Genomic DNA, 25,674 nt, shown 5'->3' on the forward strand with positions numbered 1-25,674 from the left:
GAACCTCGCGATGATGAGCCTCCGTTCTCGCGGTTGCACGATTGGTCGGGGCAGAGGCTCGTTTTCCAAGTGATGTGCTTATTAGCTAAAAGAGTGGCTTCCTCTAGACTGGATCCGCCCACTGGTCCGCTCCTGCTTCCGGCTCCGATTCGGGGTGGTAGGTGCTGGATGTTAAGAAGAGTGTTTTCTTGCGTGGATTCATAAAGGGGTAATCAGCCCCGCCAACCTCAGGACGCACCAGTAACTGACCTGTTCGTTCATTCACGTATTCATTCAGGCGCTCGAGTTCTCATTCAGTTCGTAGGTTGAGGGATAATTTACACCCGAGGTTGAGCGTTCATTGTGTGCCGCGCAGCGTTCTAAGAGCTGTGCACGAATGACCGCATGTCAGTCCTAACAGCGATCCCATGACACTGGTACTGACGGATTTAAACCTGAGGCCGAGGGGTTTATGTAACGCAACTGAGGTTGGTCAGCACGCCATGAGTCTAAGCCCTGGATTTACGGGCTCCCTCTCACTGCACACCGTTAAGTTCCAAATCCGAGGATCGTCGAAACAGTTGCTAAAAGGCCAATGATTTAGAAAGCTAAACACTATGGCAGTTTCTAGCATGACTAAGTAAGCAGTCAGGTATTTCTTCAAGATGAAAATGCCTGTGTCCGCCGAGCTTCACGCCTGGGGGCAAAAATCCAAGCGTTGTTTAAATATATTTTTTAAAATACTTTTTAATTCATACTCACAAACTGTTATTCTTTGTCCTTTGAAAAACTTGATGTTTGTAAATTTGCTAGAGCTTATTATCAAGCAACCTTAACTTTATAATGAGCTAGTTTTATATTGACTTACTTTTAGAAAGGAATAATTTAGAAGGCAGAGTTATATTAAGTGAAAACCCCTATTCCAAAATAAAGTATGAGGGTTGGGTGTGTGTAGCTCAGTGGCGCCGCACCTGCCTGGCAAGAGCAAGGTCCTGAGTTTGATCCTCATTACCAGAAAGGCGGGGGGTGGGGGGGACAGAACCCAAGACAGAGTACAGTGGTACATGCATACTCAAAGCAAAGTATGAGTTATAATAAAGTGTATCAATTATCTTTATTATATCTGGTCTCCAGGAGTTACTAAAATATGTCATAGTATATGTCCTATATTTCTAAGACCTTTTAAATACCGCAAATATTTTGTTGGACTTAAGGAAACCTACAGTTTGTGTAATAGCAAAAGTCAGGCTATGAAAGATCACCCCAAATAATAAGACTTGCAGCTAATAGTCAAAGAGTCCAAAAAAGACAGACAACAGAAAATGCATTTTTTTAAACAAAAGTAATCAAGTTTCTTAGCTTTCGTTTCTTTTTTTACAAGACAGAAATATTTGGCCTCTGGGGCATTAATATCTACTATATCATCATAAGAAAAGGAATCATGTTGAAATAACTTTCACACTCTTCCCAGATTGACAAAAAGTCTCTGAGTGATTATTTGTTACAATATCCTATGACCACTCTTAGACGTTCTCTCAAATTCTATAGACACAACATATTTTTGTCTCAAAACAATGAATCTTCCAATTTATACTAAAGATTTTACATTCATTGACAAATGTTAACATCAACAGACAGTGATACCACTTTAAGAAAATTCCAAGGCAAAGACAACCCTATTTTAAAATTCCCACCTCTGGCTCCCAAGGATTGGGTTACAAACTTGGACAAAATACTCTTCCCCACTTCCTATTGGTGAATGCTCTATCATTCATTCTTCAGCCAGGAGTTTTGTGAGGCACCCCATTGCTTTATGGGAGAAGCCTGTTCTAATTTAGTCGGGAACTGCCCTACTTTTAGACTTTTTTTTTATGGTTATCAATCTATACAAAGAATCTCCAAATTGATACAGCAGGAACCAAGCTGGCAAATTAATCTGTCAAGACTGCGATTTGCTTGAAAAGGAAATGGAGACTCTCAAGCTCACTGGGTAAAGTGACAAAGGATTTTACGAGATAGTTGGAGATTTGGAGAGCTAAAGAAACTTTTCTGGGTTTGGCTAGTTTTAAAGGAGCATCAGGAAAAGCAGAGAGAATACAGGCACAGAGTGGCAGGATGAAGAATTTTCAGAGGGTATTTTTCTCTGTAGGATGAAGTTGGAAAACATTAGCCCCAGTTTATCAGTGGAGTTTTGAGCGATTTAAAAAAAACAGAATAAGATTAATCTTACTGTATTGTCTACTTTAAGAAACCACTTTGTTATTGTTGCTTGAATATAGATTTAGACAATACTATTGTGACTTTTAAATGAAATGGGTATTTTTTATAGACTATATCTAGCCAAATAAATGATTAACTTATTAAAGATATGGGAAAATTAGAGTAGGCTTTGGAGCCAAATTTTGTATATGTTTGAAAATTAAGAAATCCAGAAACAGATCTACCTATTGCCAAGCAAGACAGTATTGGTGTGTGAAACAGAATCAGCAGATAGTTTATGTCAGATAAATCCCCCCCTCCCAAGAAGCCTAGCATTTATATTTCAAAACTAATATTTTTTATTAAAACTAAAATATCACAGTTCAGGAAAATAGTTGTTCTGATAAACAAGAAAAACTATTTACCGAATGGTGGTTGTTAATTCCTATATGGGCATTTAACATATCACACAAAGCTCACGTTGCAGCTCTGGACAAATTGAGGCTCAGGACTTTTAGATGAAAACTGAACATTGCATGTTGCCCCGATGACTTTTACGGGCCAATGGGTGCTTTAGAAGCTCAGATCTGTGTGAGCTGAGTTATTCGGAGAACTTCGTGGTATGGTACTGATTTGAGCAATTGCCAAGATTTCAGTAAGGAGGTGGCATGAGAGGGCTGTCGAGCACGTAGGTGCAGAGAACCTAAATGGGGAGTGGGCTCAGATTGCAGCAGAAGGCTCATTTGGGAGCCTGGGTTAAAATAATAATGTATTTTAAAGCATGAGAAATTCCATGAAGAGCCAATGATGCCAGCATTAAGGACTTGGATTATACATTTTCAATAGGAGGGAAACCATAAGGGAGGAGGATTAGAAGATGACAGAACTGGCAGTGTGATTTAAACATGACTTCAAGGACAAAGGCAAAAAGCTCAGGGACTCAATAATATAAATACTGGCACACAGATTGGTAACTAGGCCTCTCAAGATATTTTATCCACATAGCTTTACTGTTGCTAAATGGTAAACATCAATGCATTTCTTTACAGTCTTTGACAGCACTGAGTTTAGCGATACAGATACACATTTTGTCAGGTGAGAGTGTGATATAATTACAGTGGTAAAGGTGGTTTTGTTCACATTAAGTTGGTTCTTTTTCCTTCTCTCAGAATTTGAGTGTGTTCTCCTAATTCTTTTCAATGAGGTGAAGGAATCTCCACCAAAAAGTTACGATTGAAAGATTATCATGAGACATGTTCTTAGGCACCTGAGCTGTTCCTGAGACAAAACTCAAGTCCTCACACTCAGGAACCTGCTGCAATGTAGCAGACACAATGCTCGGCATTGTGAAAGCAAAGATGAATCAAGGACAGTCTCCCCAAAAAGAGCAAAGTGCTCCAGGGACACCACAAGGGGCATTTGTCTCCTACTTACCTTTGTCCTTCCAAGAAACTTGCTTCACGGAATCAAACTCATCTACCCTAAGGTGTCCATCAGTGGTTTCTAAGTAGGTAGAGGGAGAAGGAGAAGTCTGCAGCTCCGAGACACAGTTCCCACACTACATTGGACAGATGTGCAATGCTGCAGTGCTCATCGTAAGCCCCTGATAGCCCAGCCAGCTTGGAGTTAGGGGAGCAAAGGCAACACAGTGAAATGCAAATGACTTGTGTCACTTCTGGGCAATGGCATTGAAAAAGCCTCTTCACACCTTTTCAGTCTTTCTCACTCTGCATGACTCCTGTAGATTATAGGTAAGCCTTGGCCTACGTGAGTCTGAGTGACTCTAGAAAAGACTCCGCGCCATCCCTCATCTGAAAAATTTGCAACATTAAGGAGTTGTTTCATTATAGCTTACCCAAGCCTGACTTACCTCCAACTGGAGATTTGGGCATTTTATTTCATTTTTTTTTTAATAAGAAAAAAATATAATCAATTGAGTTTGAGGTATCAGGTGGATAAGGTATTTGGGGAGAAAAATCTCACTACAAGTATGGTTTAATTATTCATCCAGTATTTATTTATTTATTGATGAAGCAGGACCTCACTACGTAGTTGAGACTGAGCTGGAACTCACCATGTAGCCCAGGAAAGTCTCGAACTCACGCCTCGGCCTCCCGAGTGCTGGGATTACAGGCATGTGCCACCACGCCTGGCCATCTAGTATTTATTGATAGGTACGGGCATGGGCCCTGAGTGATCCAGTGATCCATTCATTTATGAAGCAACACTATCTACTTAAGATTGATTTTGAAGATTTGGGGGGCTCTGCCATGTTGACTTTGGGAATCAAGCAGCCCTAACTTATAAAAGTCTTGTAGTCATATGACTACAAGAGCCAGAATTACATACACTGCATTGTGGTTTCATAGCTTTTTTTTTTTTCACTAGTACATGTTCATAGTATGTAGTTTACATTACTTGTGTGGAGCTGGTGCATGTACATAATATTATCTTAATTTCTTTTTTTCATCTCTTTCCTTCCCTCCCTCCTCCCTCCTGCCTCCTGCCTCCTGCCTCCATCTGTGTCTTTTTTTTGGGGGGGTCACCGATTATCAAATTCAGGACCTTGTGTTTGCACGGCAGGTGGCGGCACAACTGAGCTAAATCCTGGCTCACCATCCATCTCTTAATCCTCCGTCTTTAACAGATTTAGTAAAGTATTATTTATATAGCTTAAATGCACTTATGTTAAAAATACAGCTAAATAATTACTTTTTAAAATTTACAGCAGCCAGGGATTTGGCTCAGTGGTCCTGCTGCCTGCCTCATAAGCACAAGAACCCAAGTTCGATCCCTGGTACCAAAAAATAAATAAATAAATGAATAAATTCGCAGTTGTAGAACTATTAACCACAGTCCAATTTTTAAAACTTTCCATCGCCCTAAAAAGACACCTTGTTCCCATGCAGACAGCTCCCTTTTTCTATCCACAGCCCCAGACAGTCACTTCTAATCTTTCTGTTTCTGTAGATTTACCATTTCTGGGCATTTTCTAGTCAGTGGAATCATACAGTACCTATGGTGTTCCCCATCTGGCTTCTTTCATTCAGCATAGTGTTGTTGAGGTTTATTTGTGCTGTATGTATTATTGCTTCATTCCTTTTTATTGCCAAATAATAGTCCATTATATGGCAGTGCTTCTGTTTATCCATTCCCCCACTGACAGAAATTTGGATTGTTTTCAGTCTTTAGCTATTGTGATTAAAGCAGCTATAAAAATGTATATGGTCTTGTGTGAACTTTGTTATCAGTTTCCCTAGGTACCTACACAGTACGGAGGAGTGAAATTGGTGAGTCATACTGTAATGCAACTTTAACCTTTTGAGAAATATCACAAGTGCTTACTAAGTTGTATGCCTTGTTTTGCATTCCTCCTAGCAATGTATGACAATTTCAATTTCTCTACATTCTCACAATCCTTGTAATAGTCTGCCTTTTTTGTTATGGCTATTCCAGTGGATGTGAAATGGTATCTTCTTGTGGTTTTGATGTGTATTTTGCTAGTGACTCATGATGTTGAACATCATTTTGTGTTTGTTGGCCACCTGTATATCTTCTTTGTAATTTCAGTTCAAATATTTGGCCCATGTTTTAATTGGGTTATTTTCATCTTATTATTGAGTTGCAAATATTCTTTATATATTCTTTATAAAAGCCCTTTATTAGATACATAATTTTAAAAATATTTTCTCTGATTTGTAGCTTGTCTTTTAACTTTAGTAATGGTATCCTTTGAAGGCAAAAATTTTTTGATTCAGTACAGTTAATCTTTTTTTTTCTGTTATCATTTGTGCTTTTGTTTAGTACCCAAGAAATCTTTGCCTAACACAAGGTCTTGAAGGTTGACTCCTATGTTTGCTAAGGACTTTATAATTGTTTTAGCTCTCACTTTAGGTCTTTGATATATTTGGAAGTGAATTATTATACACAGTATGACATAGAAGTCAGCTTCATTCGTTGCATGTGCCCATACAGTTTTTCCAGCATTATTTATTAAAGATACTAATATTTCCCCCATTGAATGATCTTGACATATGTTTCAAAAATAATTGATATGCAACACCCTGGGCTTGATTCCCCAATACTACACATGCACAAAAGAATATTGACCGTATTATATGTCAGAGTTTAATTTTGGATTCTCAAGTCTTTTCTGGTTTTCTGTATGTTAACCCTTATGCCAGTACCACACTAGTTTGTAGGGATTCTCTCACCAAGTTCCACTGAGTTGTAACTGACAAATAAAAAATTAAATATACTTATGGTGTACATCCTGTTGTTTTAATATAAGTACACTTTTTGAATGATTCCCACAATCAAGCTAGCTCACACAATCCATTCACTGATAAAATTACTGTTTGTGTGTGATAAAAACAAAAGTTTTAAGTATATGGCATTATTAATCATAGTCACTATGCTGTCCATTATATCTCTAGAACTTTTAGTGAAATTTTTAAAGTACAACTATTTTGATTACCATAGTTTAGTAGTAAGTTTTAAAATTGGAACATGTGAGCATTTTCAACTTTCTTATTTTCAAAGATTGTTTTATCTTTTTTGAGTTTCTTCATTCTCATATAAATTTGAGGATCATTGTGTCAATTTGTTGAAGAAACAAAAAGGCAGTTGAAATTTTGCTAAGGATCTCATTAAATCCAGGAATCAATTTGAGGAACATTGCTGTCTTGATAATATTGAGGCTTCTAATCTATGAGCATAGACTCTCTCTCCATGTATTTAATCTTTAATTTTCAGTGTATGCATCTTATGCTTTTTTTTATATTTATTCTGAAATATTTTATTTTTTGATGCCATTATGGATGAAGTGCTTTTTAAATTTCATTTCAGATTATTTGTTGTCATTTTATAGAAATATAGTTTTTTTAAAAATTACTTTGTATTCTGTGACCTTACTGAACTTGTTTCTGTAGGGGTATTATTTATTTATTTTTCCTAAACTCCTTAGAATTTTCTACGTACAGGATCACGCCATCTGATAATACAGTTTTATTTCCTCCTTTCTAATCTTCATACCTTTATTTCTTCTTCTTGTACTATTGCACTGGCTGAAATATTCATTACAGTCTTGAATACAAGCAGTGAGAGAATACAACCTTGACTTTTTTGTTACTCTTAGGAGGAAAACATTCACCATATTATGTTAGCTTTGGTTTTTTAAAATCAGATTTTTTTCAGGTTGGGAAGTTTTATCATGAGTGGGTGTTTGATTTTGCCATTTTTTTCTGTGCATGAATGTGTGGTTTTTATCTTGTATTCTATTAAGATAGTATATTACATTAATGAATTCCTACGTTAAACCAACTTTCCATTTCTGGCATAAATCCTCCTCACATGTTATGGATAATCCTTTTTATATGTTTCTAGATTTGGGTGGCCAATTTTTTGTGGACTTTTGTTCCACATTCATGAAGGATAGTAGTTTTGTTCTTCCTTTGATGTCTGACTGGGTTTGGTGACAGGGCCGTTCTGGTCTCACGGAATAAGTTGGAAAGGATTTGCTCTCTGTAGTTAGTTTTTGGAAGAGTTTGCAAAGCATTCATTTTGTTTCTTCTTAAATGATTTGATAGGATTTACCACTGAAATGCTTGGGTCAGCTTAGCTTTATGTCAAAACTTTAAATTATTAATTTCATTTCTTTACTTGTTATATGTTTATTCCAATTTTCTGTTTTTTATTCAATTTCAGCATTTTGTGTCTCCCTAGGATGTTTTCCCAGTGCCTCTTGCTTACATAAGGGTCATTTGTTTTTAAACTAGGCACCCTCTTCACGTCATCATAGTTGTTAATTCCTAAGAGGGCCCCTGCCCCTCCCTGAGGCCCACCCTTACACCATCCCTACAGGTCAGCACCCAAGAGTCAGCACCTGAAACAACACAGGGACCTTAAGAACCTAGTTCCAGAACAGTTGCCACCTGCACGGATTGGTTGATCCTCCTATTCGCCCTGTTCTTCAGTTATTAAATATTTTTACACATCACCTCTTGCACATGGAAGTCTGAGATCCCACTGCAGACCTCCTCCTCCCCAACTTGATCTGGAGCTGATTGTGTACTTCAGCATTCTACTAGACATGTCTGGGAGGACACACAGCATGGATTGATTGGGTAAGACTGACCGGCAGTTGTGGGTGCAGATTGAGAGGCTTAGGAACCCAAGGCAGCCAGGGAGAGAGTGATACGTGGAGCCTGGGCTGATTTCTAATGAAATTTTAAGCCCCAGCTATGGCTATTACAAAGAAAAGGAAGGTGGCTGGGATATGTGTGTAGCTCAAAGTAAGTGAACTGAAGATATGTGTTTCAAGGTCTCACTGGATGATGCCACACAAATCGAAACACACATATTTCAAGTAAGATCCTTAGTTCAAATCCTCCCAGGAGCCCAACTTGTAACCCACCACCTTCCATTGATGCAGACATGCACATCTCTGAACTTAGACATTACTATCAATGGCAAGTCACACATTGTGTATAACATGGGAGTGTCCTGGATTCAAAGGCGCTTTAAATTAGATGAAATTCAAGAAGTGAGTAGCATGGGCAAGGAAAATCACATTTCTCTGTGCCTACCTTTCACTTCTAAAGAGATTAATTCAAAGACATTATCATGGCTTGTGTCTGGATGTCCCCGCAGAACCTCGTGTGGTCATAGGTGGCTTTCTCAGAAGTGGCTGGATCTAGAGTGTGTGATTCCTAAACCAGTCCACTGATTGGTTTGGCATAGCTCTGGGTAGGACTAAGGGTGGCCCACCACCGTGGGTGTGAGTGCTAGGGGCCCTAAGGGCGGGTAGCCTGGATAAAACATAAGGGACAGAAAGAAGGCTGGTGGGCTGGCTTGTGGCTTGTTGCTTGCTGCCTTTCGATTACCTGCTTTATGACGCCACGCTGCCCTGCCTTGGGACTAGCCAAATAACCAAAACTTCTACAAACTGTGAGCTAAAATAAACCTTTCCTCCTTTTACTTTGGATGTTGGATATTTTGTCTCAGCAACAAGAAAAGAGTAACTAAGACGGACTTACTCTTACATGGTAAGAAAACAACACAGCAGTCATGACATTTCAACTAGTTTGTTGCCTCCATGACCTGGAGTCAGTAGATCATGGCCACAGCTGGCAAACCGGAGAGAGCCCTGGGTTCCAGAGGCAGCGGTCGCTCCGCCCTGGCTGATGTCTATGGTGACAGATGCCCAGTATTAACAGGTGTGCTGAGTTATCAAAGGAAGGTTAATTTAGCAGTTTATGAGCAACTCCTAATTTTAAAGCAGTGGCTTGATTTTTTAAACTGTCTGGCAAAAAAATAAAATGCACTCTAGTTAGATCTAGTCTGTGATCATTTGGGTTAAATATGGTCCCTGCGCTAAAGATGTAGTACTTTATTAAGTAGTATGAGACAAACCACTTTTTAGAGTGAAGCCAAAAAAGAAAAACCCATCTCAAAATTAACACTTGGTTCATGGGTGTGGAATAAAAAAATACAGTAGGGCGTATTACTCAGGTCCCTTTTAAACATTTTTTTTCTGCTCCCTTCTCAATAGAAGGTAAGAAAATGAGGTTAAATCTATTGAAGATGTTGTATTTCCTGTTTATAAAAATAGATGATCACTTTTAACATTCAGACTCAGGTTTCCAAAGCAACAGCATTTGCTGTTTATAGCTATAAACAGTGGTCAGTGAGAGACAGGACGGTGGAGTAGAAAATCATCAGATTACTGAAAGACCAAGTTCTGATTCTGGCCTTCTGATGGTGTGCAAGTAATTTAGTGTCCTTTGGCTTTGTTGTCCCAGTTTATAAAACGGGTAGGGAGACCTGCCTGCTGTAGCTCACCTGGGTGTATTCAGGGCATGTGGGGTGAAACTTGGAAAGAAAAGGGTTGGGTCACTACCAGCTGTTCCCATTGCCCACACTATATAGGTGGCCTCGGCTCTCCAGTCTCGAGTCCCCAGCATAGTCTATGGCTCTATCTCCAGACCACGGATACCTTAGCCAGTGGGTTGAACAGACGAAGAGACACAAGGCAAGAAGACATTTTTAAAAGTTAGCCACATCTTGGAACCTGAAATAGTACTGTAGAAGGGGTGTAGGCAACTTTTAGATGGCAACATTGAAGGATTAAACTTCCATATTTGCAGTTCAGAGTCACCTGAATTGTACATCAGCGTCGGGGGCCTTCCCACAGTTTGACCTTTAGGTGTTTCCTTCCTGTTCTCTTTCATATTTTCATTCTCGTTTGCTTTATTAGGAAAAGAAAAGCCCCCACTTTTTTCTTGGTGGATATCTTTTTTCGGACAACGCAAAGCTCTAGTTTAGATTTGTAAGGAGTCAACATACTTTACTTTGGTGACCTATATACAGTCTGCTTTGACTCTACACTGTCAAATCCTGTTGAGAAATAAGCATAGAGTAAGTTATACATTTTTAAGGAAAAAAAAATCTCATTCGGAAGATGTCACTCAAAACTAGTGACGTATTTCTAACTTCTAAGTTGGACATATATTTATAAATTTATTCCCATAACCTCAGATTCACTCTGATGAAAATAAGTTGATTGTCCTACCAAAAAAATGAATCCACCTTGATCTCACTACTTTTCTTTATGGCATCACTGTTTTTTAGGGGTTCATATATATATATACTTTTTCTATAAAGGACCAGATAGTGAATATTTTAGGCTTTGAGAAACATAGAATTTCAGTCACAACTACTCACCTCTGCTATTGTAGTGCAAAAGCAGCCATAGACAATATGTAAGTCTATGATCATGGCTGTATTCTAATAAAACTTTATAAAAAAACAGTGGATTTGGGCTGTGGCCTTAGTCTAGAGTCCCAGAATGAAATCATCAGAATCAGTCTTCACTGTCTGCCTTTAAGGTACACATCCAAGCAGCTCTCAAGTAACAATAATTCCTTTCAGTAATTCCCCTCATTCCTCTCCTCGTTTCTGTTCCCCACTGCTGATCGGACATTCTATACAACACAGTGACATTTTTTTTTCTAGTGGTGGTAAGGGAGGTGTCTTATGCTTTTTCTGATTCTTATTGATAGTGATATCTTAGGGAAGTTTTACCTAACTCAGAATCACAAAGGTTTTCACATAGAAGTTTTTATAATCTTGGGTTTTAAATTTAGCCCTGTGTTACATTTTGAGTTAATTCTTGTATCTATAGTGAGGTTGGGATCAAAAGGGGTTTTGTTTGTTTTGTATTAACATGTGAATTTTCAATGGCTCCAGCATCATTTGTTGAACTACTACTTTTTCTCCAATGAAGTGCCTTTGCCTCTCTGCCAGTGAGTGGCTTGTATAAACATGGGTCTGTTTTCAGGCTCTATTCAGTGCCATTGATCAATTTTTAAAAAATCTTACTACTATTGTAAACTGCCTTTTCTACTGTAGCTTCGTGGTCTTGGAAATAGTCATGTGAACCCTCCAGTTCAGTTCTACTCGTACAAAATTATTTTGTTTTATAGGTCCTTTGCATTTTCATATGCATTTTAGGAATTTTGTCTAGTCCTACCCAAAATGAAAACAAAACAGAATCCATGCAAGTGTTTGGATTGGGATGGCTTTAAAGGTTTAGATTACTTGGGATTAACATTAATGTTGAGTCTTCCAACGCATGAACATGGTGTATGTTTTCATTTATTTAGACCTTCTTTAGTTTATCTCAGTAGTACTCTGTAGCTTTATTCAGGTCTTAATAATATGGTAAATTTATTCCTATTTCCCCTTTTTGATGCTAATGCACATTAAATTTCAGTCTGATGGTTCACTGCTGATACATAGAAATATTTTGCTTAGTGATCTTGCATTCTACAACTTTACTAAACTCACTTATTCTAATAGATTTTTTTTATATATTGCATAAAAGCAGTTTTGTTTCTTCCTTTTCTTTACTTTATTTCTTCATGTATTGCCCTGGCTATGAATTCCAGTAGAGTGTTGAATAGAAACCCTGAGAGTAAATCTGCACATCTTGTTTCTGATCTGGGACAGTAGCACATACTTGTAATTCCAGCTACTCCAAGAGTTCAGGCAGGAGGACTGCAAGTCAAGGCCAGACCAGACAACTTAACAATACTTTGTCTTAAAAAAGAATTGAATAAATTAAGAAAAGAAAAGAAAGTGCAGGAAGATATGGTTCAGTGATAGAGTGATTGACTAGTACGCAGGAGGCTCTGGGCTCAGTCCCCACTCCCTACCCTGCAAAAAATAAAAAGCTGGGTGTGTGGTGCCACAAATTTGAGCCCAGTCTAGGCAATTTAGCAATTTAGTGAGAACTTGTCTCAAAATAAATAAAAAATGTTGGGCTATAGCTTAGTGTGAAAGTCCTGGGTTCGATCCCCAGGATGGGGGGGGGAGGAAAAGAATGGAAAAAGATGCAAGAAAGGAATGAAGGAGAGAGAAAAAAGAATGAAGAGAGAAAGAGACAGAAACCAATTTTTCACCATTAGATCTGTTGCTAGGTTTTTCAGAAATGCCTTTTATGTAACTAAAGAAGTACAGTTCTATTTGCACTTTACAAAGAGTATTTTAAAAATCAGGAGTGGATACTAGATATTAGATTTTGTCAAATGCTTTTTCTTCGTTGATTGAAATGATCATACAGTTTTTCTTTTTAAAATCTAGGTTGTAAATTACATTGAATGGTTTTCAAATGTTAAGCCAATCTTGCATTTATGAGATAAACCCCACTTGGCTGTGATGTGTTTTCCCTTTTATAAATTGTTGGATCTAACCTATTAAAATTTTGTTATGAGTTTTTGCACTTGTACTTCGGAGGCATACAAATCTGCAGTTTTCTTTTTCTTCTCATGTATTTGTCCTGGTTTCATATCAGAATCTCTTGGAATTAGTCAAAAAATAGTCTTTCTCCATTCTCTGGAAGAGGTTTGTGTACTTGATTTGCCAGCTTTCTTCTATATCTGAGAGAATTCAGCAGAGAAGCCACTTGGTACTGCAGTTTTTTTGGTTTCATTGACTTTTCTCTCTATTATTTTTGCTTTTATTTCATCCATTTATGAGTTTAGCATTATACTCTACTTAATTATTTTTTTTACTTTCAGTTTAACTTGTTTTGCATTTTCTTGCTCCTGAAGGTAAACTGAGGTCATTAATCTGAGCTCCTTGTAGTTGTCTAACAGACAACTACAAATGTTATAAACTTTCCCATAGGGTCTGTCTTTTTGGCATCCTTGGATTCCTGTAAATTGTTCTTTTATACTCATTCAGTTAAAACTAGTTTTATTTTCCTTTTTTGAATTCTTCTTTGACCCATGGCTTATTTAGAAATCTGTTGCTTAGTTTCCCCAAATTTGGACATTTTCTAGATAACTTTCTGTAGCTGATTTATGATTTAATGCATTGTGGGCAGAGAAGGATACACTTTATAAGACTTGAATTCTTATAATTCTCATTGAAATTTTGTTTTATGGCTTTAAATACAATATGTCTTAGTTAATGTCTATGCACACTTGAAAAAATATGTATTCTTTTATTGGTACAGGGTTCTAGTAGTCCAAGTCTTCTATACCCTTACTGATTTTCTGCTTACTTAGTATATTAGCTATTGAGAGAAAGTAAACCTCTTACTAGAATTGAAAATTTATGTATTTCTTTTTATAGCTTTATCTACTTTCAGTCTGTTTGAAACTGTAATTAATTGTATGAACATGTAAGATGATTATGTTTTCTTGATGAATTGATCCTTATATCATTAATAAATTACCTATTTTATCCTTGATAATATTCTTTGCTATAAAATATATCTCTATATATATTATATATAATATATTTACTTCGTTTATTTTTTACTAGTTTTCAGATATTATTTTCCATGCTTTCACATTTAATCTAGTTGTCTGTCTATATTTAAGTTCCTTGTAAACTACATGTAGACTACTTTCAGTCTGTTTGAAACTGTAATTAATTGTATGAACATGTAAGATGATTATGTTTTCTTGATGAATTGATCCTTATATCATTAATAAATTACCTATTTTATCCTTGATAATATTCTTTGCTATAAAATATATCTCTATATATATTATATATAATATATTTACTTCGTTTATTTTTTACTAGTTTTCAGATATTATTTTCCATGCTTTCACATTTAATCTAGTTGTCTGTCTATATTTAAGTTCCTTGTAAACTACATGTAGTTAGATTTTGACTTTTTATTCAATATGCCAATCTCTGCCTCTTCATTAGAATGTGTAGACCATTTACATTTAATGTAGTTAAATTTATTTACTATTTTCTATCTGTTCCATGTGTTCGTTGTTCATATTTCCCTCTTCTGTTGGGTTATTTTTATGACTCCATTTTACCCATGCTATTGCCTTATTGTTTACAAATCTATATTTTGTAATTCTAATGGTTACCCTAGCTTTATAACTATATATTAGCAATGGCGAACCTTTTAGTGCTTTCAGTGATAACAAATAGCCAGCTGTGGCACACATGCCATTGGTTCGCCACCAGTGCTATATATCTCTAATTTACCTGTCTACCTTCAAGTAATATTATATTACTTCAGATGTTATTTAAGGACATTTATTTTCTGCATCGCCATCAGCTGGAGTTCAGCTGATCCAATAATTGTTTTTTTAATGAACGAAGAGTATTTGGTTTAGTTGAAACTGAAGATCAGCTTGAAACTTTTCAAAGAAGTCAGTCCTAGCCACCTTGACCTTTTGGGATACCCTGTTACTAATTTCAAAGGAGTTATAGAGTTGAAATTTCTAGACTCTAACTCAATTTCTAGGGGATGGAATGTATATTTCTAAAAGTAACTACAGAAGTTATTTAATACTTTCATTTTTCATTTAAAAACTAGAGGACAATGTATATAAAAATATGCAAGAGTCACAGGAGACCCACATATCCAACCACTTAGATGAAGTCGTTGCTGCTGTTAGCATCAATCCTAGAAAGAAGATCCAGAGCAAGCTGCCGCAGACAGTGCTGTTCCAGCCTCCTCGAGAGAAACTCCACCTCTGTGAAGAGAAAGCCAAGTCCTACCTCAGCAGTCACCAAGTAAGAAGCCTTTCCATTCTCTGTCTGTTCTTTGGGAACTGCTGTACCACATGGCTGAAAGAAGCAGAGATTTTAGGTTACATTCCTAGTCAGAAGACTGTGACAAATGAGCACATAAGAGAAAGCCTCTGCTGTATCGTGAGTGAATGTAAGGCTGCAGGGCTCCAAGCTCAGCAGATGGCATGGGCAGTAATAAATAATTATTGAGTTTCTACCCTGTGCCAGGTTTAGACATTGGGACATTTTACAAGGCAGATGAAGCTTCTGCTCTCACAGGACTTCGACTTCTTTATGTTCTGAATCTTCTTGTTCTTGGTGTACTTCTCTCCCATTCTCCTCTCAAAAGCTTTGTTCATTCCGATTTGTCAGGCCCCATCTTTCCATTCATTATTTCATAAGTACCCATTGTGCACCCGATATGCGTCAGGTGCCGTGAGGTGCAGAGGGTTCGGGGTGAAAAGCCACAGCCTCTGCCTTAGTGGCTTTACAGTTTAGTTGAAATGATAGACAGGAGGGCAGATCATGGTAGACAGTGTGATGAGCTCTGTGATAGACACAGCTCCAAGTGAAAGAGATCTGAAAAGGGCAGGGGTGGCGATGGTCCCGGAGGTGGTGAGAGAGGGTGGTGAAGGCTCACTTCTTGAGATGGTGGTTACTTAATCTGCCCAGGTAACTGATTACAAGTCAGCCAAGTGAGGGAGATGTTAAAGGAATTCTGGCAAACATAGTGGTTGGGTAAGAACCTAGGACGCCGACTGGGGAACTTCAAGGAGCTGTCTCGGATGCAGGCTTTAGTGATGCAGGACAAGAAATGAAGAGGGTTATGGGTAAGAGCTGGGGCCTGGAGGACACTCACTGCCCAGCAAAAGTGTTTTGCCTTTCCTTTAAAGGTACTGGAGGAATACCGTAGGATTATAAATAAGAGAAAAGCCACGAGCAGGATTGAGTTTTAAGAATGATCGTTCCCATAGAAACTAGAGGAGGGGAGTTAGGAAGATACATGTGGTAATCCTGGCACGGAATTATGAGGGCCTGAACTGTGTAAGGTAGAGGCAATAGAGAGACGGAAGTCTTTGGAAAGGAATGTAGAAATACAAATCAGCGGGCCTGGTGGCCAAGAGGACTTCGGAGACGGAGAGGTGGGCGCAAGGCCTAGGAGGTGTGCAGAACCCGGATGTAAGCCTCCGTCTGCGGTAAGGGGTGACTGGGGAGGCCGGCCCGTGCCCTTCGTCAGTACCATGAGTCCCGGAGGAAGAGCAGCAGTATGGCAAGTGGGCACGGATTTGGTTTCGAGCACGTGCTTCCTCATCATGCAGCTGATGTTTACTCAGTACCTACTGTACCCAGGCCATCTGCTTGCTAAGCCCTCGGCCAGTAGTCCTCCTCAACCAAGGTTCAGCAAGAGAATGAATCCCCGGTACCCAAAGGCATTTAGCGCTTCTCTCCTTTGTGTGGTCCTAAAGACTTTCTGTGTTCTGTGGGACAGACGAGAACCCAGGGGGACCACGATGAACATGCGCATGACCTTGTGGAGCTGAGGGGCAGTGCCATTGTGGGTAAACCAGACGGTTGGAATACAGTGGGCTCATTTTGGGCAGGCTGGCCGGGGGAGGCACTGGAGGAGGTGACAGAAGGAGCCAGCATGGAGAAGCTGAGGGAAAAGAGGCTAGGAAGAGGAAACACCACCCATAAAATCTGTGCGGTAGGCGTGAGTGTGCTGTTTGAAGTGAAGAGAGGAGGCCATGGGTTGGAGAAATAATCAGTCAGACTCTTGAAGGTTGCATGCTGAGAGATCTTAAAAATGTCAGCAAGTTGCCCATATGGTGTAATTCACTTTTCAAATAATTCAATTTTGGGTAATTAAAAAAAATAATTTTAGAGTTACTAAAAAGTTATGGTTCACCAGTTAACATTTGCTCTATTCCTTTTTTAAGGTTCTTTGGTGCTGAGAGTTAAGCCCAGGGCCTCTCACATATTAAATACACTCTGCCACGGAGCCACACCCAGCCCCATATTCTTTCATATTCTCCTTTCCGTCCTTGTTATTTTTCTCAGCTCTCTGAGAATAGGTTACAAATACTACGATCCTTGACGTCTTGCTACTTAAGTGTCTGTTGCCTAAGAATAAGGATATTCTCCTACATAACCAGTGTGGTGATTGAACTTAAAAAGTTAGTGTTGGTGAATACTGTTACCTAATCTGCAAACCTTATCTGTATTTCTCTGCAATAATGTCATTCATAGGAAAAAAAAAGAAAAACAAACAAACAAACAGACCCACAGTCCAATACATGAATTCACATTGGATACAGTTTCTCCCCCAACCCAACCCCATTATTATTTTGAGACAGGGTCTCACTATGTAGTCCACTCTGGCCTTGAACTTTATCTTCCTGCCTCAGCCTCCTGATCCTGGGCTTATAAGCATGTGCCTCCATGTCGGGTCTGCCGTGTCTCTTTAGTCTCCTTTAATCTCAAGGGTCTTACCCTGCTTGTCAGGATCCCGATGGTTTTCAGAAGTACACACCAATTATTTTGTAGAATATCTCTTCATTTGAATTTGTGTTGCATTTCCTCATGATGCCATTCTGATTATGCATTTGAGACAGGAATGTTGCAGACACAACTTTCCAGACCTCCTCATTGCTTTATACCAGAAAATAGAGAATGTCCATTGATCTCATTCCTGCGGTGCTAACCTTGAATGCTCGGTTAAAGTGCTGGCTGCCTGGTGCGTTCCCTGTGGAGTTACCTCTCACTTTTTAATGAATAAGTACCCTGTAGAGAGATACACTGAGGCTAGGAAAACACTCAAGGCTTCCCTCCTAAGTCTTACACACACCGATGATTCTTACCTGAATCAATTATTATCTACGATGCTTGTCAAATAACAGTATGCTTCCAACATTTGTTTGTATTTCATTATAAGGAAGAGCTTTTCCTTCTTCCCACTCTATTTATTATTCATGTATTTATACCCATGCAGGTTCAGGAAGTCCTGTTTTACAACAGGATCACTGTCTTTTACAGCCCATTATTTTCACTGAAGTTTCAGTCATCTGCTATTTGCCAAGGGGAGTGGCTTCAAGCTGGCCAAGTCCTTGATCTGTCCTCTTACTCTTTGAACATTTTCTTAACTTCTGGCACAAGATTTTTCAGGTTCGTCTTGGACTTACCCTGCTCTAGCGCTGGGTTCAGGGGACTATGGTTCCTTATCTCCAGACAGGCTATTCAGAGCGTAGAAACAAATTTTAAAAGCTAAATGCCCGATGGTGGCGACTAAGTACCTGCATTACGGTGTATCTGAACAGTAAACACTGCTGCCACTGAAACACGGAAGATGGCAAGAGAAGCGTTCAAAAATTGTTAAAATGGCAGGATGCTCTTTGCTTATTCTGAAGAAGCAAAATAAGTAAATGAGTTCATGAAAATAAAGAATAATGGGCTGCTTAGCAGGCTGGTTTTATGTCCAGGAAGTGAGCTTGTGAGTGGTTTTAGTTTTCATCTTTTTGCCCACGTGCATTTTGACAACAGCAACAGCATCTATGGCTCTTGTAAGAAGAAAGCTGTTGCTGCAGAACAGAGTCAATGCTCTGCCTCCTGTTGGGTCACAGAAGTGACTCGCCTGTGGTTAACTGGATGTGTATTTTTGTCAAGAAGAATGTGGTTTCAGGCTGTGGATGCTTCTAACTGGCATTGTCTGGGGTCCATCGGGGGCCTTCTCCTGGGCCTTCTCATCGACTCCGTCCTTGTTCCTGTTTTCCTTCTTCTTTGCCCTTTGTACTTGCTGTCATCAGCTACCTTGCCTCATCCCAGGCACCTGTTGTACATGAACCTCGAAACTTAGCGACCTGAATCAAAGCATTTTCTCCTGAGCCTGCAGGTTGTGCAGAACTCGGTGCTCGGCTGGGCTTCACCCCGCATCTGCTGGGCTGGGTGGGCATGGAGAGCCTTCTATCAGGCAGCCTACTCAAGTGCTTGGCTCGTCAGTGCTGGCAGTCGGTGCCCTTCCTTGTGGGTCTCACCGTGGGGCCAATGAGCATCTTCACAGCTTGGGGGTCAAGTTTCTTATTGGGCTGCTGGGCCCCCGATGGTCAAGCACCCCAGGCTGGGGCTTAAAGTGCACAGGTTTATTTTCTTGCACTTCTGGAGTCCAGGATCAAGGTGTTGGTTTCAGTCTGAGGCCTCTGACCTTGGCTTGCAGATGGCTGCCCTGTGTCATCACACTGTCTCTGGTGTGTCTTCCTCTTCTGGCCCACCCTTCTGGCCTCCTTGTCCCTCGGTCACCTCTTTAAAGGCCTTGTCTCTGAATATGGCTGTGTCCTCGGGTGTAGGAGGTTGTGTCTCAAATGTCTCAAACATACTGATTTGAATGGACACAACATAACCCATATCCAGATTCCAAGAATGACGCCCAAGAAGCGAGAGAAAGGGGCAGTTGTCAGCTCCTCGAACCCGGGTGGGTCTGAAAACTGGCACTGCACCGGGTCTTCCGTATTTCACTGGCTAAACTCATAAAGCTCAGTCACAAAGAGCTGAGGACAGAGACCCCCATCTCTGGTTGGAAGGACTGTCTCAGAATTTTGGAGCTGTGTTTTAAAACCATCAGCCTTACTTTGAGTAATTTACTGCTCATAGCTGACCTGGCGTTGGAAAGCTGCGATCCTTCCCCTCTTTGTCCTAGTCCTGAGTGAAAATGTGCTTCTCAATCCTTTGCTAAGTCCTAGTGATCTCATTTACTATGCTACTATCATAGGCTGCTAACAAGAGCTGTACCACTAGAGCTCCAGTGTGTTACCTGAAAACCACTACCACTGGCCACTTGCAGCTGAATGGGTGGAAGCCACTCATTGAAGGACAGCTGGAAAACCTCCTATTCTGTTTTTCTTTATTTCATTACATTTTTCACCTTGAAGCGTACTGTACATTGCATTTATTTCTTACGCCTGTTGTTTCTTTTGCTCTCCGATGTATCTCAAGTGCTCAGAACCGTGCTTAGTACCGAGTAGGTATCGAATAAATATTTGTCGAATAGATGAAAACACCTTTTGTGCTTTGCGACTCTTAAGTGTTAAGCTAACCAGTAAGTTCACTCTGTTTTCCTCACAGTGTAAAGAGGCTGTCCAGGAACTTGCACGCTGCGTAGCGTTGACGAGGATTTGCTACGGCGACTGCCACTGGAAGCTGGCAGAGGCGCATGTGAGTCTGGCTCAAGGCTACCTCCTGATGAAAGGTAAGCCCATTCCACACTGAGGGAGATGAGTTGGCTGGTTTCTACTGTTCTCTCAAATTCGATTCCCACTTACCTGCAAGGATCTGTTTTGTAGGTATTCTCCTTTACAAGTATCCAGAAGCCGTTTCCTTTTAGAAAGACTCAGAAAGGTATCTAACATGTAAACATCCACAGGGGAAAAAGAAGGAAGATTGCCCTTCTGCGTTTGTCTTTTATGATCTTAACTTTAGGGTTCTTAGGAGATGATTAATCTGTTAGGTCAGAAGGTGTTGCGGAAAGAACCCAAGACATAAAATAGGGGCTTAGCATGACTCCATTCTCAATTGAGAGCTGATACTCTTGAACCTCAACCTAGCTTGTGTCCAGAACAGAGTTCAAGTTCTTTTTTTTTTTCTTTTTATTGAGTTTATTAGTACATTTTAGGTATACAGTACAGTTACATTCATTACTGGGATCCTGTACCTTCACATGACAGGTCTTGGTTCTCATTTTTTTCCCTTGTCCCTGCCCTCCCTTCATCCCCTCCTCCCCTCCCCATTAACAAACTCTTTATTTCCATTTTTTCATTTTTTTCCTTTCCTTTATTACCTTTTTCCTACCCTTTCCACTTTCCCTACATCTTTAGCCCTTTTCCTCCTATTTCACACTCTTAATTATCCCATTAGGATCTTGTGTACTTTTATAGTTTTTCACACCAGAGAAACTATTTGGTATTTACACATGTGTGACTTATTTATTTCACTTAAGAGTTTTTCTTCAATATGTATCCATTTTCCTATGAATGACTCTAATTTCTCGTTCTTTATGGCTGAGTAGTATTCCATTTTATAGAAAAGCCACATCTCCTTTATCCAGTTTCCAACAGATGGGCAGATGGGCTGTTTCCAAGTTTTAGCTATTATAAACTGTGCCGCTATGAACATTGGTGCACATATATCATGGTGGTATGATTCTTTTAAATCTTTTGGAAAGATACCCAGCAGAGGGATGGCTGGGTCAAATGGAACCTCTACTCCCAGCTCTTTGAGGTATCTCCATATTGATTTCCATAGTGGTTGCACCAGTCTGCACTCCCACCAGCAATGGAGAAGGGTTCCTTTCTCCCCACAGCCCCACCAACATTTGTTATTGTGTGATTTCTTGATAGCAGCCATTCTTTGTGGGGTGAGGTGGAACTTCAGTGTTGTTTTCATCTGCATCTCTCAAATGACCAGTGCTGTGGAGCATTTTTTCGTATACTTACTTGCTGCTTTTGAGTTCAAGTTCTTAATGGACGAGACCATAGTTGGACGTGCAGCTCCCATTCCCTGGGTTAGACCATAGGCACAGTTCGCACTAATAAGTTTCAGGTAGGCTGGTGAAGTAGGTGCTTTTTAAAAAAATAAACACACTAAAAACTGTGAGTTCCGACATGCAGACAGCAGAGCCTGGATTTTTGCTATTAGAGAGTGTATTGTTTCTGCTCTATAGAAAACAGAATTAACTTCATATTTTGACACCTTCTCAGAGATTCCAGATACAAGTCCGTGTAATTGAGAACACAGTACCCGGGGGTGTGGATGGGAAAGGCAGGGACCGTCAGTGGGGGCCTGAGTGTGGGGAAGCACAAAGCACTGACTCCTAGCTGGTCATCATCAGTGTGACACCTTCCATGGTCTGACAAGCCCACAGGAGAGTGCTAGAGCACACTGGAAATTAGTCCTGAGTAACTTTTATAGCCACCATTGTACTAGCATTCTGTTAACTTAACTATGACTATAGATGAATGGGGAGAAGATCCAGAATTTTTAGTATTTCATTAAGATTGCTGTCACAAAGCCAGGATTAAGATTCATGAGGGTCTTGCTTCCTGCCCCAAATGCAACTCTTATATTCCATTTGTTTTTTTATAATTATTTGGAAGATGTTTTATGTCTGATATTGGTGAGGCTTCAAAGTGGTTCAATTCCATCTTGTTCTGTTTATTTCTCAAAAGGCCATTTGGGGAACATTTTCATCTTGAGTAACTGACATGAAACAACACTATAATTGTTACAGTCATGACAGTATTCCTGCTGTCCAGGTATAGGTCTGTGTGGACAGTATGCAGAAACCTTGTGGGGTCGCTGGGCCAGAGAGAACTATATTCCTGTCCATCTAAGATTAAAAAGAAACTGAGACTTCATTTTCTTTGTCCACAGGATTTTCGCTGCAAGCAAAACAACATGCAGAGAAAGCCAAAGAGATCCTCACCGACTTCATTGTGCCTCCTTATAACGATAATACGGATGTCTTCAAGTGTTCGGTAGAGCTTTTCCATACCATGGGAAGAGCCTTCCTTTCCCTTCAAAAGTATCCTTTTGTCTCTTATCTTAACAAATAGAAATATTGCTCATGTAATACTTCCCTTCAGTTCTCAGGGTAAGTAAAAAACTGATAGAAGACCGAGGAAGGGTGATAGGCAATGTGAAAGCCAAGCCAAGAAATTCCAATACCGGGGGTCCCAGAACCGAGATCATTTCCTGAGCATAATCCAGATTTAGTGAAGCTTCAGAGAATTTGGTGAAAGCAGAGAGACTTTCAAGGGAGCTGCTACAGTGCGGGCGGATTGTAAAGGAAGAGTGGATCGAAGTCCAAGCACGGATCAAGTGGTCATTTGCACAGTAAGTTTCATGTTTGGACTACAGCCATGGTGGGTGGAGGGTCTTTGCCAGGAGTTTCTCTTTAGACAGCAGTGGCCTCTCCTTGGGGCTGTGTCTCTTAGAGGCTTCTCTCAAGGCTTTGGTCCAGAAGCTAAAGAGAAGCCCGGTCATGGCAGAGCAGCCCAACTGAGAGACATCAGCAACACTTTCCATGTGATGTCAAATGCTGTCTCATCTACCCAGGGCCCTAGATTTCCGATCGCTGCTTCCTTGGCTGACGTTCTGCCCATGCTTTCTTCCTGCCTGCTGCCTCTGCATCCTTCCCTTCCCCTCTCCTGCTTTCTGCCCCCACCCCTCTAACTGCTATGGTCTGAAAGGGTTCAGTAGCTTGACTTGACGATCAGGGCCTCCAAGGACAAAGATCTTAGGTATATCTGAATCTGTGATACTAAGACAATTGTTCTTGCTTCCCACCTGCTCTACACTCACCAAGTAAACCAGGCTGGAAAGGACATAAAGAGAAGGCCATGGGTCCTGGGTAGGTAGCACGTTCACCCCTGCCCAAAGTTCCCCAACCCTATGCCAGTTCCCCAGACTACTGGGGTGACAGAATATGCCCATTCTGTGTGGCAAGACGGAATGGTGGGGGGAAGATGGCAGAAAAAGGTCCTTTCTAGAAGAGACAGAATCCTCACTGGCCTATAAGACTGCCCTTAACTAAAGCCAGAATTCAGTGCACCATCATAGGTTGATTCTCAGAAGAACTCAGCAAATCTATAGGATCATGCTAAGAAATGTATTAGGAAAGAATCCCAAGTGAGCACACCTAATGCTTCCATGCGGATGGAAAATGGGAACAAACAACCGTGGCTCAAGCTTTAAAAAAATATACAGGGGGTGTAGGGAAATTTTGTGACCGTTCATGTGTATGTGGGGGGGTAACTGGTTCCTCCTTGTTCATCTGTTTTGTCTGGGGTATCTGGACTGCAAGTGCAGCGTTCATCTGTCCACGCAAGGCCTTCAGTCTCCGTTTTTAAATAAACATTTTCCTTCATCTCTTATTTTCATCCTCACTCTCCCTCCCCCACCCCACAGTATCGATATCTATTTCAATGGTTGTTTATGTCTTTGACTGTGGATCTATGAAAAATAATGTTTAGTATGTGTGTGCTTTAGGTTTATATAAACTCGTACCTATCTGCTTCTTACTTTTTTTCTACTCAACTCTTTTGAGCTGGGCATGGTGGCCCACACCTGTCATCCCAGCACTTGGAAGGCTGAGGCAGGAGGATCGCTGTGAGTTCAAGACCAGCCTGGGCTACGTAGTGAGTTCCAGGTCAGTCTCAACTACATAGCGAGACCCTGTCTCAAAAAGCAACAACAACAAAAACTCTTTCAAACTGCTGCCTGTACTCCAGATGCTTGTTTCCGACCTCTGCAGAATGCTTCCCAGAATGCAGGCAGCGCATTTTGCCTGTCCCTCTCTGAGCAGTGGACACTGTCCCCAGCTCTGCTGCCACAGCAGTGCTGCCATGAATATTCACTTAGGCAGCCGAGGGAGGCCTTGGCAGGGTTTACGCCCTTGGGGTGGGATTTTTGGGGCACACTTCCAGTTCACTAAGCACTGGCTGACTGCTGACCCTGTGGGAGCCTTGCTCACTGCACAGATAGATTTATTTCTATTTCTCACACCTCACTGACGCTTCGCACTGTTGTCTTTCTGCCTGGCCAACCTGGTGCGTGTCACACGCTAATTATATTCAATTCTATTTATATTTATCTTATTACTGAGTTTAAATACCTCTCCCTATACTTCTTAGCCATTTGGGATTCCCTTTCTATGAATAGGCTATGAATATTCCTCTTTATTTTTTGCTTTTGGAATTCTCTGTACTCTTTGTATGGATAATCGATATTTTCTTGAATGTCAAAAATATTAGCGATATTACATTTTTTATGTTTGATTTATTTTGTCCATGTTCTTCGTGGCATAGAAAGTCTTTCATTTTGTCAGAGTCAAATTCATTCATGTTTACCTTTTACATTTTGAGAATTTGGTTACAAAATGTTTCCAATCCAAATATCAGAAGTATTCTCCAGGGCCAGGGATTTAGCTCAGTGTCACTGCACCTGCCCTGCAAGCACAAGGTCCTGAGTTCGATCCCCATACAAAAAAAAAAGTATTCTCCACAATTTCCCTACAAGCCCTGCTTTAGTTTTACCTTCCTATATTATAACGTGTAACATTTATCAGTGTCATTAAGTAAGTTCTCAGCATTTCTTAACTTATTCAGATGATGTGTATTTAAGTTTACAGATATTTGTGATTTTTCGAGGTATTCTGATGTTACTGATTCCTAATTTTATTACAGTATGAACAAAAACATATTTGTATGCTATCAACTCTTCGAAATGTATTGAAGCCTTCTTTATGACCTCGCCCATTTTCAGCTTTTATGAATGTTCCAAATATAGTATGAAATAAATTATATTTGTTATTTTTCTATTTACTATTTGCTATTCTAGTAAATCTGCAGTAGTTAATCTCATTAATCTGTTTAATCTTATGTATTTATTTTAATTTAA

The 25,674-nt window shown here is 39.9% G+C and overlaps 1 protein-coding gene across 16 annotated transcripts in view; it reads left to right on the forward strand.

Moving 5' to 3' along the window:
* The first annotated feature begins 94 nt into the window (after positions 1 to 94).
* Positions 95 to 25,674, forward strand: part of Ttc23 (tetratricopeptide repeat domain 23) — an 80,488-nt gene continuing 54,908 nt past the window's right edge. For 7 of the 16 annotated variants that reach the window (XM_033761072.1, XM_033761074.1, XM_010607859.2 and 4 more), the window contains exons 1-6: positions 8,484 to 8,545; positions 9,184 to 9,224; positions 15,035 to 15,234; positions 20,344 to 20,467; positions 22,648 to 22,798; positions 22,984 to 23,109. In XM_033761072.1, the coding sequence (XP_033616963.1) occupies positions 8,511 to 8,545; positions 9,184 to 9,224; positions 15,035 to 15,234; positions 20,344 to 20,467; positions 22,648 to 22,798; positions 22,984 to 23,109 (677 nt within the window). In that variant the 5' untranslated portion in view covers positions 8,484 to 8,510. The other 9 variants (XM_010607865.2, XM_010607864.2, XM_010607870.2 and 6 more) reach the window with 9 other exon arrangements.

Source organism: Fukomys damarensis, unplaced genomic scaffold (genome assembly GCF_012274545.1).
Source record: "Fukomys damarensis isolate Sample0158 unplaced genomic scaffold, DMR_v1.0_HiC HiC_scaffold_7, whole genome shotgun sequence".
Lineage (NCBI taxonomy): Eukaryota > Metazoa > Chordata > Mammalia > Rodentia > Bathyergidae > Fukomys > Fukomys damarensis.